Raw genomic sequence first — 19,769 nt, forward strand, 5'->3', positions numbered from 1 at the left:
GAAACCCTAGCAAGTTATGGAGGAGACACCTTCACACCTCACTCATTTGGAGTTCCAAAGAAATACACATTTCTATGAAGCCAAAGTCCTTCTCAGACTGCACAAGTTTTGTTTAGTACACTTCAATGGATTTAAGAGAATTTGGCCTTGCAAGCACATTAGCCTAACAGGGATGCTCTTACTGCTGGGATGTAGAGAAATAGGAACAGTGTTTGTAAGAGTGCTCATATGCTAACTGGCCTAGAAGTGCTGCAATCAAGCACTGAGCAGAAAACTTTACAAGTTGTTTCACTAGAAAATTAGCATGCAACATCTAAGACTTTCAAAGTGCCTGAGTCTACTGTAATAGCAAAATTAGACAGATCACTGCTGAAAATGGACAGCACTTTCATAAAATCCACTCTAATTTTAGAGTGGGTTTTATTCAGCACCTGAATTGGAGCTATGGGCTTTTCTTGTATGTAATTTAGGCAGACTTTGATTTTGTACAGCCTAAACTGTACAGCCTGTAAATTTACATGTATAATCATCAGTGATTTCAGGTTTCAAGGTTAGCAGACTTAGAGTAACTATACATCATACTCATACAGTCTCTGGTGCAAACATACTGTTTTAAATCTAGAACTGATGGAATAAATAGAAGAAACCCAAAACATATCTCTGCAAAAGCTGTATGTACAATTTACACCTGATATGAAGTCACATGACATGAACAAGTCTGAACAGGTATTCCTACATTTAAGCCTTCTCTCTTGTTTGGTAAGACCTGAAGTCTTTCTGAGGTCTTTTTAATACAGATAAAGCCTGTCAGTCATACTTTGAACAAAACAGCTTGTGAGAGAAGGAGGATGAGACCCTTCTGCTAAGAAGCTTTTCTTTGGTTATTTTTTTAATTATCTAGATTAGCAGAAAAGCCCTGTTATGAAATAAATGGGAGAGAACAAAAAGGGTACAGTTAATACGCAGAGGAGAAAGCAAACCAAACACACAAGCAGGAGACAAATTGTGAAAAATATGAATTCTTAAAAAGAAGTTTCAGGGTTCATGTTGGATTTTCCACCTTTTGAGAACACAGCATTGCCTTTTACAACAGAACAAAAGCTCCCTTAGGTAGGGGACTACTGAATTACTTTAGTAGTTTTAAATGCTAATCTTATGTGCCTTCTTCCAAGAATTACATTTATGCAGCACTCAGCCAGCACACTGACTTAACAGCTTCTGGTCTCATCTTCAGAAATCAGCAGACAGTTTCCTCTCAGTCCTGCTGCTGCATTTTTTTTCAAACTCTATTCCCTCTGAACAAGTTTAACAGTTAGCAAAACCTTTGCTGCCTGGGCTCTGACAATGTCTAAGGCCCATCAGCTCAAATTTCCCTCAAGCAATATTGGGGTAGGGGCGAGAGGAATACAAATCACTTTCATCTTGTCTCTCACTTAAAAAACGTAAGCTAATCAGAGTTATGGAGTTTCAGTCTTGTACAAAAAGCTATTGGAGACACAATTTCACATTCCAACACATCTTTTGCTGAGATCCATTTAACAGCTTTCTTCTGAGAAACTCATGAATTTGAAAGCTTGCAGAAAGTTAGGCATTTCACAAGCCAGACAACCTTCTGTTTTACTGCAACAGCAGGATATTCCTATATGCCATTTCAGTCACTGTGTTAGCTAATAGTTCTGCAAATGAAGGCTTACTTTGAATAACTTTGGTGCAATCATTAACCACTTGGCCTGAAAACCCACTTTCCATAGTCTGAGCCAAAAATGTTTCCCACTGTTCCATTTGAGGCCCTATATTCAGGAATAAAACTGAAGCACAGGCAAAAAAACTTTACACAAGTCTGCTGCAAGATACATGTCATCTCTTTGTAAAAACTGCCCCTCTGTTATAATGTCTGCTGTGAACTTACTTTAGAAAGCATGAATCTTTGAGCTTTAAACTTTCCTTGGCTACTGACAACCGACTTCAAGAGCAATCAAAGAACCTTTGCTTTTGAAGGGAGGCAAATAGCACATCCCAACAAGAATCACAAAACTACACTTTAGCTTATGTCAGTGTATTTGGGCAAGCCACTTAAGAAGTAGAATTCTTCTAGAAATACTACCAAAAAGCAACTAAAGTTTCAATTCAAAGAAATATTTATTACGTCTCAACTGCTTCTAATATAAAAACCAAGTAATATCTTCTTTTCCATGCAGGCTAGAATATTTGAAATTGACTTTCATTTAGGCATGTAACTTATGAGCTGCAGCATATACAGGCAACAGAAATATTCAAAAATTTCAAGTATTTGCTTTACACTGTAAATATTTTTCTTACTTGGTATCAAAACACAGTGGAAATCTAGTATTTCCAGGAAGATGTGGATTTAGCACAGATCTCTAGCTTATAGCTGGATGTGACACGGCCACCAATACAAACTGCAAGCAGAGTACAAGACATTTGTTCAGTAGGTCTCATGTTTTCAGGCTACTTGCAGCAGAACACTAAAGTGAGCAGCTCAAGAAAAGCAGAAGCAGACCAAGAGCAAGTAAGAATGCCTGATCTTCCAAAGGCGAATTCAACAGCTCAATAACACTGCAGAATATCAGAACTTGCTAAACGGCTGTTTAATCACTGGTTGGAAACAGCACAGTATCAATTACCTGAAAAACCAAAGATTAAGGAGAGTGACAGAACAGAGAGCCTGTGACAGCCATCAGATATAGTAGCTGATACTTGAAATTAATATTAAATAACATTAGGTGGTTTGCCAGGTTTTTCTTCCAGCCATGGATTTATCAGGAAGCCTTATTACATATGAAAGCCTAATTCACCCTACATCTTCAAGGACCTGTGGAGAGAAGGAAACTGTCTAAATCCGACCGACTGTCACACTGAAGAATGCCAGGCAAGAGAAGTAGCTACCTAAAAAATCCTTTATCTACAAGAAGTGTCATACCCACGGGTGGCTGGTTGCTTCTTCTGAATATAGCGGTTAGATTTATTCATTTTGCAAGTCTGACTGAAAATGGATGTGATCTATTGAAGTCTCTCCAAGAAAGACCAAGATATCCAGTAATTAACATATGCTGAAGTAACTCTAATTTTAAAAAAGCAGATATTTTGTTTTAGCAGAAAGTGTTGGGTACTGAAATATATACTGTTTATAACAAATTGCTGTTTTGAAGAATGGCTAAACCATTCAAGATAAGAACAGGGGAACACAAACTTCAACTCAAGGGAGAAGCACCATCTGCTCATCAGGTCCTGAGTTTTCTGTGAGGCAAAAAATTACTCACTATACATTTGGCAGCCCAGTGATCCTGAGAACAGTGATGCATTAAAGGCAACCTATTTCTATATTGGATAATGAAATAATTTGACAACATATTGGAGGACCACAGTCCAGAATAGGTACCTATAGTTGGAACATGGTATATTAACTCAAACTTAATGAACTATTACTCTGACATTTTCTCCCTTAAAAAAAAATTAATGCTCCATCTTATAAAATAAAAGCCTCATCACTTGCCCTCCATTTGAAGTTGACAAGGTAAGAAACTAGATCAGTAAAAATAATAAGTCTGTTTTATTAAACAGAGCTAGAAACCAAATTTTGAGGGGACCATCTTTATGGTAGTCAAGATGTTGAATAAAGCTTAACAGAACAGACTACTTCAAGTTTCCAGCCTGCCTTTTTAATATTAATAGTTATAACATGAACAAATGATTCTTAGCCAAGTATGAAATGAGAGAAACTTTTCCAAGTATGTGACAGAGAGACCTGAAAAGCACCACTTTGTGTAATTCTGTATTCTTTAACTTCTCTTTTGAAGCAGTGCACTGTGCACAAGATCAACACTCTTAAATCCTGCATCTCTCTTGCAGTTTTCTCTGTTTTATGCCTTTTAAACTGCTTCCAGACAGTGTGCCAGGTCTATATCAACACGGTATTCAAAAATGGATGGCAGACATATTCCTCTTGTATCTTAAGAAACTTGGCATTGAGGAGAATTTCTCTATAAGTAAAGATGGATTAGGTCCTTCTTCAGACTGTATGAAAGCTACTCTACTGAGCAACCAGGTAATCTCACATTACAGCTCCAGTCTGGAGTACCACCTCACCAGAAAGGATAGTTCTATTTTTCAAAAGGAAGCATTTGAAGATGGCCAGAAATAGACTAATAGAGAAAAATGCATCTTTGAGACCAGGTGAAGCAAGCAGCTGTCTTGGAACATATTAATTCTTCTTCATAAGGCAGATAGGTAAAGATTTGTACACTGAAGCAAGCCCCAGCTAATAAAGAAAACTCCCTTTCTTTCACAGATGTAGAAATTATGTGCCAAACCTTTTTACCCATGCAAGTACATTGTTTACTGTGTGGCCCCTGGAGGGCCAGATGACACACTGAACAAACAGCACGCTGTTACACTCTCCAAAAGAGAGGGAAGCAGCATGACAGTGATCTAAGCAAGGAAAAGCAACAATCACCTTGAATGCTCTGCTATAGTACGGTCCATGTCAGAAGACAAAAATGATCAAGAGACTGGAGCATCCCTCTAATGAGGAAGACTGAGGGAGCTGGACTTGCTCAACCACGAGAAGCGACAACTGAGAGGGAACCTCATCAATGCTATAATTATCTGAAGGGAAGATGTTAAGAGGATGGAGCTGGGCTCGTCTTGGTAGTACCCAGCAACAGAACAAGAGACAGTGGGCAGAGACTGAGGCACAGGAAGTTCCACCTGACTGTGAGGAAGAATTCTTTACTGTGTGGGTGACTGAGCACTGGAACAGATTGTCCAGAAAGCATGTGGAATGCTTCCCTTGCTGGAGATGTTCAAGAACCATTTGGATGCACCCCTATGCCGTGTTCTCTGGGATGATCCTGCTTGAGCAAGGAGGTTGGCCCAGATGACCCACTGTGGCTCCTTCCAATTTGACCCATTCTGGGATTCTCTGATGTAAACAAACAAAAATATGTGGGGCTTGTCCAAACACCTATTTTATCCACAGCAGGTACCATAAATGCTGTGGAAACAAAATGTTTCTGCATGAAGATAGATTACTGTTGCAATATAAAGGGTATTACAGAGCTGCTCAAATTTCTCACACATTTCCTATACAGCCCTGACACATTACAGTGTCGGCTTTGTATCTGACACAGAGCTGTTTTCACATTTTTTCATGTTTGCGAAATGTCTGTAGCACCTGATAATAATGGAAAAGCCTTCTTGGTAAAACTTGCTGATGCCAAACAAATAGTTGGCACAGAGACCAGTAAGACCTCCTGAACATATGATGGGTTAAATATGCAAGGATGTTAAAAATGGCTAAATGGTCATGACACAGACTCAGTTGTAACTCTCATTTACCAGATGCCAAAGTTATAATCACAGCCTTAATTTCACCATTTTCTACGTGTGCAGTTAAAAGCTGTGTTCCTTACAACTCTAGATAAAACCACTCTATTTTTTGCTTTGAATATTCAATAATACTATCCCTAAACACCAAATCTGACACATTACTATATGCAGCACTTTTCATTACTGTGTAAGTCATATGATTAAGTTGGACATTTTATCTAACAAGGCAATCTTGTTCAACCACTACTGTTCACTTTACTAGGTACCATTTTAACACTGTCGCAAAATATTTTATTTTCACCACCGTGAATTAACAACCTTTAAGAAACCCACACAGTCGTCTTCACATATAGTAAATTTAATTTAAGCCTTTTACAAAATGAGATTACTAAAGTATTAAGGCACGAGGTCAAAAACCACACAGGATCACAATATTCAAAAGCCTATCTCCTTAGCAAACATTGCAACAAAAAGTGCAACACCGGTGGAAAAAGACACTGTAAGTGAACTAGAAACAGGATTTCAAGTTTCCCAAAATGGAGCTCTAAATGGCTATCAGGGACCCAGTTATTGCAAATCACTATCTGAGCAGGGACTTTTTTGTAGCTGTTGCCATAATGTTACATCACAATATTTTTTAAGTGTTACCTGCTACTTGTGCCAATTTATCATGAAGTGCATACAAGCTCTTCATCATGAGACTTATTTCATCTTCCTAGAATGAGAAAAACATATTTATGTTAAAACAAGCAGTAGTACAGATGTACTTTTTTCCCTTTATCCCCAAAATCTTCATATACCATGAGGAAAAAACCCACAGTTTAAACATACAGGTAGGAAGCTGTAATGTCTCACACACCAACAATGATGTAGGCAATAGATTTTGAATCCAAATATATACTACACTGAATTTTCAGATCTTGACTGAAGCTGAAGTAGACTGCAGCTTGGACTCTGATGGATCTGCCAGTTAAAATCAAGAGAATCTCAGTAGTATTTTGATATTACTGAGAGAGTAGCGAAATGACTCAAAAGAAATCTGTTTTGTTTGGGGTGGTTTTTTGATGGCTACGGTGTAAAAATAAAAGTTTTGTTCTTTATAAACGTGCTGTGACATTTTATACAAGCCATACTGAAGTACCATCTGGTCACATTCCAGCAAAAATTCTGAGCAAAGGAAAATTTTTGTTGTCTACCTTCAAACTACAGTAATTTAATTTAAAAAAACAACCAAATAAACCACCCTCACCAAACAAAAAGCCAAAACAAAGCAAACCAGAAAGCTGTGAACTATCTTGTTGATACTTCCTGCATACACCATAATACAAAAATGCCTAATTCCCAAAACAAGCATGAATATGAGATGTCATATAATTGCTACTTACAGGGGAGTTAAACTTATCAAGATATCAAGTAATTTTATTTAAATATAACCAAGACCATTTTATATTAGAAGGAATTATTCAAAACATAGAGACAAAGAACATGCAATTACATACACAAACTAAAAGTCATTCTGAAACGTTGAAGTTTTATCAAACAGCTAAGACCAGAGGCTTCATTCAAAAAAATACTCAAAAAAGTAATTTTCCAGTTTGCGCATATGCTGATTATACTAATTTTGAAAAAAAAAGTAACTATAGTAGGCTTAATTCCCGGATGCACCAGCATTATTGACATAATTTTAAAATTTGAATAGTCCAAATTTTTTTCTGTAAGAAAATTGCTACCAGAAAAGCAAAATACTTCTTTCATTGATCAAACAATGGACAAATTATTTCCCAACAGCACCATTAACAATTACCAGCATCATCTCTCCCTATTCTGGTACTATAAAACCATCACTGAGATTAAGTTGATGTAGTTGACACCCCTCAGGAAACTAACCAATCTTGTTAACGTGTTTCCTGGCTGGAAAACACTGTGAATGGCAGAAGAGGAAAATCAGTCCTCCAGCACACACACACCACCAGCAGTACTTCAAGTTCCATTTATTTGCCAGTAGGTACACCCATGACTTCACTAATAGCTACAGTGAGATGAACATGAGAAATATTACTGTGACCATAATTTTTTTCTAATTAACAGTTGGCCCACATAAAAGAAGCAACTGAACAGTATAAGCTTTGTAGCTAACACACAATCAAGCATGCAATAGGATTACTATGCAACAGTGCAGTAGAAACAGGAGTAAGTAACATATAGAACAGGTTCTCAGCCAAGTCCAGTGAACAAAATGCATTCTCTCTCTATGCACACTAGTGAAGTCATTTTGAAAGAATCCCCAGAATCTGCCTCAAGAAATTTAATTTGTTCAAGAGATTCAGGAACATTTTCTATCCAAGAAACCAGACAAGGCCACCTGCTTAATATGCAATTACTCACTTTCGGAGAGTTCAATCCTAGACACAAAAACCCACCAATCCACCAAACAAAAACACCAAATTCCAGACAGTAAACCAAAAAAACAACTCCCAAAGCTTCCACAATTATCTTGCAATGCTTGCTTATATATGCCTAGCAAAAGCAGATCACTATGTTTGCAATTCCAGTCAGAAGAGAGAACCACCTGAATGCATGCTGCAGCACTAAGAATAATACAGATAGCGTCAATGGTGACTTCTCGAAAATTGTTAGCCTGATACTTCGGACAAAAAAAGCAAATACAGGAACAAGTAACAGAATGGAATCAAAGTGAAAGAGACAAATTTTAAAATCCATTTTGAAGGACTTTAACCCTTGCTCTTCCATAACACTAAATTAGATCCTCAGGTTTCATGTCAATCATCTCTTACCAGCTGTGCTTTCAAGGTTGAGAAGCCAAACAGTATCAGTAAATGAAAAACTGTTAAATTTAGTCTCAAAATCTGCAACACTCTTCTTTTTACAACACAAATTATGTACTATTTTCACTGTGTATGAAACAACCAGCATGCCACAGCCAAATCTTGTAATCTTATTTATATTGCCCAAGATGAAAAAAAATTAAAACATCAGTTACAAGAAGTGCATTTACTTCCTGCAAATTATACTAAAACTGCATCCTACTGAACAGATCTATATTGTTTGTATACAATCATGTGACAGATTAAAATCTCAATGTTAAGTGGTTTTACTTACCTGTATTTTTTTGAGTTCTTCACTAAAGGGATCCTTGACTGTCAAAAAAAAAAAAAAAAGAAAAATTAATTCATTCTAGGGTCTGAAAATACTAAAAAGGTATACCAACATTGTAGCTTTATGACAACACTGCAATAGTTAAGATAAAAACAAGGTCCATAATAAGACAAATAACATAGATATCTATTAACCTTTGCCCTAACTCTGCATTTGATAATGCTGTATAGTAGCATTTAGGTTAAACTAGATTTTTGTATGTCAACAAATTTCACAGCTATTTCCTTACAAACAAAACTGTGCTTGCCATTTGCTGAACTCTTGCTTTAATAACTCAATTGCTTTGAAATAATTTGAAGGTTTTAAATTTTAGTGGACAATTTAAAAAAGGAAAACCCCTCTTTTACTCACCACTAATACATACAACAAAGCTCTACAACTCAGCATTTTCTTTTAACAAGAGTGAGATGACACACTGAGAGCTCATGCACTCCCATGCATATAGGTATCCACAAAATATCAAGAGTTGCCCATCTAAGAGTAGACTGATTGACAATATCTTGACTGCTGATCCACAACCATGCTCAAACTGATCAGTCAGAGTTATATTTATTATTTAGGTATAAACAGGAAATAGAGATATAAAGGTTGACATAATAGATCAAATTCATGGCTAGATTTCTCATTTAGGAGAAATGGAGAATACCAAAGAAACCAAGGACCAACTTATTAAACAGGGCTCCCAACCTTAGTCAAGTGTAAGTGAATATGGATAAGAAACAAAAAAAAATTGTTTTCTAAGAAAAAAACTAATTATTTGTAAAAGAATGTGATTTTTATTAACTGCATGAACTTCAGTAGCACTCTTGTCAGCAGACAAATCTTGATCTGTTTCACCTTAGTTTTGAAAGGAAGTTTGAAGTAGAAACCATTACCCTTTCTCTGCTCCTACACATAGCAATGGTTAAGATTCACATTCCTACAGTGACAACCAACAAATGACATATAAAACAGCAGGACAATGAAAACACTTTCTAAATGAAGAAGGCTTGACTCTCTGCAACTTTGCAAACAAGTTTGTCCATGTGCCTCAGCTCAGAAGAAAATTAAGCATGTTATCAACCCAATAAGCCCTTTGGCTTCTTCTGGTACAGCAAATGGAAAAAAAAACTAAACCAAACCAAAACCACCCAAACAAAGGGACTGGTTTTCACAGACATCCAAATACTGTATTCAGATATAAGATTAATTAAAGCTGATACAAGCAGATGCTGAAGACTCTTGCATATCAAGCCCTATAGCACTTCATTATTTCATTCTATAGGTCCAAATTCACAGCCATTGCTTACTGGATTATCAAGCTACCAACTTTAAAGTTTTATGTATTTCATTCATTAACTCAAACAAATACACCCAGCACACTAAACATTTAATCTAAACAACCTAAAATAGAATTAAACACCTAGTTTGATTGTTAGTTATCCAGACAAGGATAATTACAGACTCGAGGGTCGATGCTATTCAGCATACATGAAATCTTGATTAAGGAGTGGGTTTAGATTGAAAGGTGGGTACAAAGACAAGGCACAAGAGGGTGGAGATTTCAGTATACCTGACTAACATACTTTAGCACGGATGAAAGTCACAAAACAAACACATACACAACACTTCCATGCCTGCAAAGGCACAAACTGAAAACTGTCTCCTGAAATTCTAGATATGCTAGGGCAGTCCAGAAATTAAGTGGAGGCTATGGTGGTGGTTAGACTTTCCCAGCATCACAATCCCAGTAAAATCAATCTCACATTTGGGCAACTTCATATTTACATAAATTACACATTGAATTTGTTAAGCAAGTCAGATGAGATGTCAATGTTTGCCTCTCCTTCACAAATACAGAGTGGTTACAATGACCAAGAATACCAACCACCTCTTCAAAAATACTTATCACAAAAATGTAGCAATCTTTAAAACTCCTTATTTTAACTCACACTATAGGATTTCCATGAAATCCCTCTGAAGTTAGTGATTGTTATTGTTAACCAAAAACTGAAGTACATTTTATATATGATGCTATTTCATTTAGCATGACTGGTGCTGTATGAGGCAAGTATGCAAAATGCAACTGCAGCAATTTATCAGCTGCATATGCAATTACAACTGTTAATCAATCTGCATTTATTTACCACATAACCTCAATTCACTTGAGTTAATAAGGCCACTCCTTAACTTCTTCAGTAATTCCTCTTCTGAATACACCCTTCTTCCTTTTGTCCAGAGCCTAATCTCTTACCAAATCCTCCCACATGCTTCAGTCACAGATGCAAAGTTCTCACATACTCCAACATGCCTAAGGTATTTCAATATATTACATCAGCATTCTTGGTTCAAAAGCTTTCTTGACAGTTCTTAGAATATACAACTATATTTGTAGGAGTGATAAATTCTTATTCTACAAAACAAAACATTAATTTAACAATTAATTATTAATATAAGATTTTTTTATCTGAACATATACTTCCCAAGGCTCCTCCTCAAAATAGGTTTGAGACCTCTACCATGCAACAGTTGGCCAGCCTGGAAAATAGTCTATCAAACTCAGATTCTAATGGAGTTCAAAGAACAACTTACCATCTACTTATGCTACAAATTTAAAACACGTATCCTTGTACCAGAGGTGAGAGAGAGTAATAAACACTATGCAGCCCCTCCCTAACATTCATACCTTCATTCATCACTCATACACATTTGAGAGTCCACTTCCTCCTTGCCATAAAAGCCACCTCTGAACCCTTCTGCAGCTCTATGTTCCTCCTAACATTTTAAGGTGACATTCTTAACAGAACCACTGTAATGCCATAATCTGTTTCTGAATGTACAGATAATTTGATTTTAGAGATGAAAAAGCAAAATTCCAATACAACTTTAAGGAGCTGTAAAGCTGCAGCAGCAGAAACAAGAATGATCCCAGTTAACCAGTAAGCAGCTCCCATCTCAGTGTGATGCCACAAAGCATCAAATACCATTCACCCACAGGATTCAGGGACTGTGCACTACAACATATACCTCCAAGTTAGCAGCTTCTGCAGAAACAAGAATGTTCCTCCCTGCAAAGTACTTTTCTCGCCCCATCCACCAAGCCACAAGCAGACTAAACCCAAAAAAGAAGTAGTAACATTTCCAATATCTGTCTTACAAAGATGTGTTCTGCATGAGGATAACCTAATGCTTTCCATCAGATTTTTTTCGTCTTAACCAGAGTAAGAAACAATAGTAGAAGCACTGCTATCAGAAAAGATGATCTCAAAACAAGTTTTCAATAATTTTACAACTCAAGAATTTTCAATGTCAGCTAACAGACTTGTAACTTTTTCTAAGTCTAGGATCAAGGTCTGACTTCACCCAGTGGCATACCGTGTATGTGTCAAGGATAATTCTAAAACATTGTCTCTCTGAACTCCTAAACCTTAAAATGCCTGAAAAATAACAAACAAACAAGTTATTTCTTGAAATGTTATTCCAGAGCTCCATATTTCAAACTTCTTAAATAAAATAATCCTGCCTTTATTTTCCTGTCTGCAATTATTCAATGCTCAAAACAGACAAGCAGTTTTGCATTACCTTCCAGCTCCATATTTCTCTAACTCAGGTAGAAACCACTTCGAACCAGTAGGCTAAATCTCTCTCCTTTGATATTAAGACATCAAATCATACAGTAATTCCTTCTATATGGATCATCTTTGTGCGCTTTGGAAATGGTTTTTGTATTTCTACATGAGTACCCTGTTACAGTTTGAATACTCCTTGGCTGTGTCAATTTTGAAGAGCAGCATAAATGTGCCAAAAGGATTAGCAAACTCTGCAAATGGCTGAACCTTTCCTTAACATCTAGTCACTTTTTCAACTAGCTCAGTTTAAAGCTCTTTTATTGATCGTTTTTCCAGCCAATATAATTTTAATTCATTCTATTTGTAAGTGACATAACCAACAATTTCACGTTGTTCCCTTCTACTGACAAAGCCCCCACCCAAAAGAATTAAAAATCATATTTGTCATACATACTTCAGACACATTTTCTATCAGCTCTGAAAATAAGAGTCTTCATTATTTTAGGTAAAATGATATGACCTACCAGAAGCTCTCTTTGGAGTTATTATACTTAAACAAAAAAAAAAAAAAAAGCCCAACAAATTACAACAAAATAACCATCTCCTTTGTTTAGCTGTATCACCCTTTCTAGAAAGGTTCAAATCTACTCCTACCCTACTTAAATGCTGGTTAGAATAGACCTTAATGTTGAAAGGTGCTCCTGTGAGTCATGCCAATTTGATTCATATTTAAAAAGAGACACAAGTGTTTTGGGAAAGCTTCTCATCAGATTATTCAGTTTCACTAAATAATAATATTAGTTTCATTGTAGTACTCATATTAGTGATCAAAAAACCTATAAAAATCATAAAAGCTGTCAGTTCTTAAGAATATTTAAGGAAATATTTTTTAGTAACAGTATTTGCACACAAGCTCTTTTGCATTATATTACGAAACACAGAAGGAACAGTTGTTCCTATTAGGGAAAATGGCCCAAAAGTGCGCTTGCCACGCACTGTAAAAATTACATTAAAATCACATACGCACAGTATTCACTACAGGCTAGTGTGCATACATAGGAAATAAAAAACCCACCACACTAAGACTGCTCTTATAAGCAGTTGCAAAACATTACCAGGAGAAATGTCAGACTTCAGACACATACCAGCATTTTACCATGGGTAGAGAATCAGAATAGGCTTCTGAAATAGCTCTTCGGCATTCTTCTGCACCTCTCCCAAATAATTTTGGCTCCCTACATTTTATAAGGTTAAAAAATACCCATGACTTCAGCAAATGAACACAAATTTAGAAAAAAGGGGAAACTCCATCTTGAAAGCATAGCAACACAACATGTTTTATGTTAAACTAGGAAGCATTCTGCTTTCCTCAAACTCCAAAGTTCAAAGTGGAAAGCAAACTAATAAAGCAAGTGTTATTGAAACACAGAAGGTTTAAGAATCAATGGGAAGCTGCAATTAAATATTGAAACTACTGTCACTCTGCCAAGGGGCCCAGTCTTGATACAAATATCCTGTGATTTCATACAAGTAGTAAGGATTTCTGTCTTGAAGAGTTTCCAAAATAAATACACAGTTATAACCTCTTCTTCCAGACAGACTTCAGTTACAAAGTACTAATTAGAGTATGAACAGTTTACAACATCCAAAGGTAACATTTTGATCAGGAGCAAAGTCAAGATACAGATCACAGGAATGTTTCATTTTTAAAACTGGGGTTCTGTTGCGCCTCTGTCCTTTAAATCATTCAGCACACATTGGTCTCTCAGTGCTTGCTGCACTAAGAGCAGAAACTGCTGAACAATACATTTACAAAGCCTGAACACAACAGCAGAACACTGAAAATAGGTGCTCCATGCAGGACATACAGAGGGAGTGGCTAGCAGGTCTCTTGGCACGACAAAGATAAGTGTCCACGGAGGAAGCAGCAGTCAGTTTACCGCAAGTATCCATACTGGTTAAGAGGAGGAAAAATGCTTCCTAAGAGAAGGAAAAACACACTGTAGAATTTTGAAGGGCTCAAAATCAGGATGAGCTCAATAGTTAATACACAACATAACACTTGACTGGACATGCATAACACCAGGCAATATTTAGTTACTTCCATTTTTACTCTACCAGACTAAGACTGAAGAGCTGGCTAAACCTTCCAGGTTGTCTACCATAGCAACTGCTTTTGTTTGTTGCTTTGTTTGATTAATCTACCTGGTTCAAAAAAAAATTATCCAAAGGGAACAACTAGACTAACACATCATTATCCTTTACTCATATGAAGACTCTGCTTGAACTAAGACTGAACTTGAACTAACGTTATGATCACTGTTTATTAATTAAATAGGTTATGCCTATTAGTTAAAAGGTTACATCATCAGCTTGTGGATTAAGGTGATGAATCTTCTAGCAGTACTGTGCGCACTTCTGACCCTGGTGGATGTAGAGAGGGAGGAAAAAACACAAGAAAAGCCAAAACCTTTCTTGGCAAGAAACTCACCTGCCATACAGAAACAGGAAAAAAAAGAAGACAGGAAGTACAAGTGAGTCTTACCAAGATCTCAAACACTAGGGGCAATAAAATTGTACCACACCTTTGGCACATGAGAACTCCGTAGTATGTAGGTCACTACACAGTGGCATAAAACTCAGTGCTTGAACTATAAAAAAAAAGTTTACAGAATAAGATCATAATTCTTTCCTCAAACCATGTATCTCATGCCTAAGGGAGCTGGCCATATAGTTAGTCTGATCCCAAGGCTTGTGTACATTCCCATTTTCTGAATGGCAAAGGATATCACATGCTAACTCATTCCCTTACAGAAGGAATAAGCAGACCCTATTTGGCCTTAGGTCCTCAATTACCAGGACAGCTCCTTGCCAGGGCTGCTACTTTCATGTCATTTCCCTCCAGTCTGTTCTCCCTCAAAAGGCATCACTTTAATAACACGCATCCTACATGGCAGAATAAAACAAGTGATTTAACATCTCATGGCTTTTCTTCCCCCCCACTTCATGGGCATTTGTACTCAATCTGCACATTTCTGTTGTTACTTCAATAAGCAGGACCTCTAGCTGAAGGTCAAAAGAAAAGAAAGTGTTTAAAGTTATGAATAAAAAGCCACCGCTCTGCACAATTCCAAAGTATGCCAACACATCCATTCTCAATGTGAACAACTGAAACAACATAGTCTACAGTGTTTCTGCAGGGTGTACCACCTCAGATGGAAGCAAAACTTAACAGGCATTGATCAAAATACACCTAGGATCACCAAATCGAACTGTGCATATGTACCTGCCCATTCTGAATGAACAAGCTCTAAGGAGTACTCAAAAGATTGGTATTTCTACTCCTGGTTCAAAGGTCACTGTACAAACAGCACAGTAGTATAGCTTCTTAGATGTTCTCAATGCTCCCTCTTTAGTTTTTTTCTGAGTTTATATCAAAATGAACACACATTTATTATTAGATGCAAAAGACAAAGTACCCAAACATGAACATATCCTTTAGCAGAGCTCAGATTCCCTATTTCCCATAGTGACTTACTCTTTCATCCACACCTGCTTTTACATAAGCAGATGTAAAAGCATAAGTACTTCTCATGCTTACAGATAAGAAAATTTGATCTTTTCCTCTGCAAAAAGAATTCACCTCTGCAAAATGCCACCAGCACATCTCCTGCAGCAAGCTATGCCCAACAGGCACCAAATTTGCCTGTTTCACGGTTAACATACACCTACTCTCAGACTGCACAGCAGAATGTAAACACAAGCAGAACAGAAAAACAGCACTAAATAACACTGTGGGAGGTACAGCACAGTAGGACTCCACATTGAACATTATAAACTCTAGCAAGCCTTCTAACACAGAAGGAACCTACGAGAGCTCAGCTTTAAGATGTGCAGTGGTTCTTCAATCTATCTCTGCACAGATCAGTATGCTTCTTCCCATCAGTACCACTGCCCCTTTTGACAAGTTTTTCTGCATCAGAATGACTCAGTGGGCAGAAGCTACCAAGGTAACTTTTGATCAAGACCTGAACTATACCACATCCTTATTTATTATAATCACAGCAAAGGCACTGCTACCTTCTTCCACAAATCTGTATCTACCAGGAAAAACAGAAGGAGCCAAGGACTAACAAGACAAAGTACTAATGAAGAGATTCTCCCTTAAAAAACCTTTTCTTTTTAATATACTTTGATTTCACAGTCACTGACCAGTAAACTTATTCCCCTCAATCTAACACAAATCACAACAGACAACTAATTTTAGCAGAGAATACATTCACAAGAACTATATAGGCAAAAGGAATATATGCCTCATGATTACAACACTCCATGATTCTCCACAACATTGAAATAGCACTTTCATCAACAAAAGAAACAATGTACTCACTTAATTTACTTGCCTAAGCTTTTTAGTGAAGTAACTTTCTCAAGCAGCAGTTCTGGCCTGTTCAAATGTTCATACTGTTACTGAAGCACAAGTCCAGAAGCATGACAGGGATCAGTTGGGTACAACTCTACAACTCCTGCCAGCTTAGCTGGGTAAGCAGTCAAGCTAAAGTTTGAAACCTACTACTCTCAGATGAAACACAGATCTCAAAAGGATTTAAACGTAAATGATTTTTAGAAACACAACTGCATCCCAGAGATAGGAGGACTGCAGGCCTGATTCTCCTCCTCTACTGGGATAACTATAGACTATGAAACAGTGCAAAGCAGGGCTCCCACAATGCAAAATTTAAGTCCTTGTGTATCATGGGCTCTTTAAAATATTTCCACTGCATCCATTATCACTCTATGCATCTGTCCTAAGCAGAAAGATCTGCATTGCACTTGAACAGTATTAGAGTTGACTGAGGTTCTTAACAAATTAAACAAGTCTGCTTTTTGCTTTCCCACACCTTTCTAGCCTCCAGTGCTTTTTAAAATGTAAAAGTTGCAACCAGATCTGCTTTCAGATTCTAGATCACCTTTCTCACGTCAGAAATGAAATTTGCTTTTGAAAAAACTATGCACTGTAGAATGCAGTGCAAACTTTTGATATCTAATGAAACAGGCTGACTCCTGTCAGAGCTCTTCTGCATCCCTGGTCCCCAGGCAAGTGATTCTAGTTCAGATTTTCCATTACTTACTTCGAAAAAACTCATGGCTTCCAAGAGTAACTTCGAAAAAATGTCATAATAAGAATCTATAGTAATGGCATAAGGAATGTTTTGTGCACATCTGCTAACAGCAGCACACTTAAGCACATGAATGCAAAGTAGTCATAAATATTCCGAACGAAGTATCAACTACCAGTATCTCCCTAAAAACAGGAATTCTGAATTTCCATCATTTTTGTTTCAAACACTGCTGAGCAATTTTCTTATTTATTCTTTATGCTCCATATCTATTACAAAGGTAAATAGACTGTTTGTAACCCTTTAGGAAGGACTTGAAGCTGTCAGCTGAGCTATTTTGTACTACATAGCAATTACTTAGACTTTCCTAGATGAAAGCCACTACATAATAATTATTCAACTTTCCTAGATAAAAGGCCAAATTATTCCTAATTCTAAAGAATAATTTCTGACATACCATAAGGAAGATGAGAGCTTAGAATTGTCAAGAATCCTAAGGAAATCTAACTATTCTGCCTGGCTTTACCTTATGAAGACAGTCTAGGGATTATTCTTGTTTGATCTACTGATCTTGATCCAAAACTCATCAGACCATAGAACTGACATTGCTACAACAGAGATTAGTCTTTAAGAAAAATGCCAGGATTTTCTTTTATATCACCTAGTTGAGAAATACTTGCTAACTAGGATTTAAAGCAATATACAGAAAGTGAAATAGCAATATGCTAGTATTTCAATAGAAGTTGTTACATTGTCAAATACAAGTCAGGGTATCCCTTGCAAAGCACAGGCAACATTAACAGGCACACAACACAGAAATGCTACAAATCTTTTAATTTTTCTTCCTCCCTTTATTATCTCCTCTTCCATAAATACTTCCTATCACAACTAATTTTCTTCTATTAAAGCCAACACTGTAAAGAACAGACTCTTCTGAGAAGGTGATCTTAGAAGGCAAGTAAATTTGTAACAGTAATCTGTGAAATACCACAGCACTTCAACAGCAATTTGCAGGCCTGTGAGCTTAACAGTCATCATCTTGTCTTTTATACAGCAAGTCTAACTTCTTAGCAATTAAATTCCCTGCATAAAATTCCACAGCAGTTTTAACACCTGAGAGATTTAGACGTCAAGAACAAAGGAACATCAATGGAATTGAATAAAACTCTTAGAATTGTGATTTGCTTAAGCTTACACTTGCAACATGCACAACTGCTAAGTCTCCCTGAATTAACATTTCAAAAACACAAATTGTAGTAAATATAGCAAGGATTATCCTCCTAGCAGCTGTTTTGTAACAAGTATCATAGAAAGACCAAAATTACTAGGAACAGATGTCACTTTAAAAAGCTTCTTATAAGAAAATAAGACTTCAAACAAGACCTACCTGAAACTTTCAAGATTCGTTTTTTGTTGTGATGGTTTTGTCCTGTTTTGTTTTTTTCTTTTGTCACATCAACTGCTTCCCAGACAAAGTACTGGAGCAGAAATGGTAGAAGTAACGTACATACAACCCATTTCAGATTAGACTTCAACACTATCTGTACTAGCACCCACATCTTGCAGAAAGAAAGTGAACCAGATCTGAAAGCAACTTCAACCCATCAGATACTGTTACCAACTTTTCATCAAAAATAACTTTAGAATTAACTTCCAGGAACAACCACTAGAGATGCTCAGAGTAACATCACAAAACCACAGGAGTTGGAAGAGATACACACAGACCTCTTCAGGGTTTGAAGAACCTAGGAAGTAGACTAAAGTGTACCATTTTCCTGACAAAATACTATGCTGGCTTGGCAAGAAGTTGATCTAATCCCCTCGTATTTTGAAGGCAGGTGCAAACAAAATATGCTTTACAGTCAGAGCAAAATGAAGGAGGTTACCAGCACCAAGCCCAAACTGATCTTTTTCAAATGTAGCACTGTCAGAGATAGCAAGCATAACAGGCACTAGCATTAGTTGGGTCTTTTATGTGAGCTTGAAGAGCAGTTCATTTCAGCGGGTTTAAGAAAAACCCCATCTATATTTTAGACAGCAAAATGCATAAAAACCTTACTTCAAGTGACATTTATAGCTTAAATACAGAAGGATCAGCCCAGTTCCGATCTGTCTTTGAACATTTTATGCTTCATGTGAAAAAACTAAAGCACTTCATAGCTATTTCAGGGCACTGCATAAGAAATCATTTGAACAATATGCACAGTGTAAGTGACAAGTCTCTTGTGAAATACTCTGCTCACCCCTTCCCATTTATATTATTCCAGCTGGCCTAAATTCAACTCCAACACTTGGTTTTAAGCCTCCCTCTCATCAGACACACCTCCACTGTTCTTAGATTGACAAATATTTTAGTGTTGATATTGAATGTATTTTGTGATAAGTATTTTTCAACGTCACATACTATCGCCTTACTTTGATTGCATTTAATTTTAGGCACTTAACTATTAAGAAAACCAACACTAAGCTCACTGTGCATCATTCCCTGCAAATTTAAAATAAGAAGTCAACAAATATACAAATAACTGTCTTTATTGCTTTATCATAGTAAGCATGATAATTTGATGCATATATT

General features: G+C 36.8%; 1 protein-coding gene across 1 annotated transcript in view; it reads right to left on the reverse strand.

Moving 5' to 3' along the window:
- LEMD3 (LEM domain containing 3) overlaps positions 1-19,769 on the reverse strand; it is a 39,578-nt gene that overhangs the window by 15,060 nt on the left and 4,749 nt on the right. Inside the window, exons 3-4 of the mRNA XM_014312365.2 lie at positions 8,470-8,507; positions 5,998-6,064 (exon numbers count right to left, since the gene is read on the reverse strand). Coding sequence (XP_014167840.1) covers positions 5,998-6,064; positions 8,470-8,507 — 105 coding nt within the window. The remainder of the gene's footprint in view (positions 1-5,997; positions 6,065-8,469; positions 8,508-19,769) is intronic.

The sequence above is a fragment of the Geospiza fortis genome, unplaced genomic scaffold (assembly GCF_000277835.1).
Source record: "Geospiza fortis unplaced genomic scaffold, GeoFor_1.0 scaffold166, whole genome shotgun sequence".
Classification (NCBI taxonomy): domain Eukaryota; kingdom Metazoa; phylum Chordata; class Aves; order Passeriformes; family Thraupidae; genus Geospiza; species Geospiza fortis.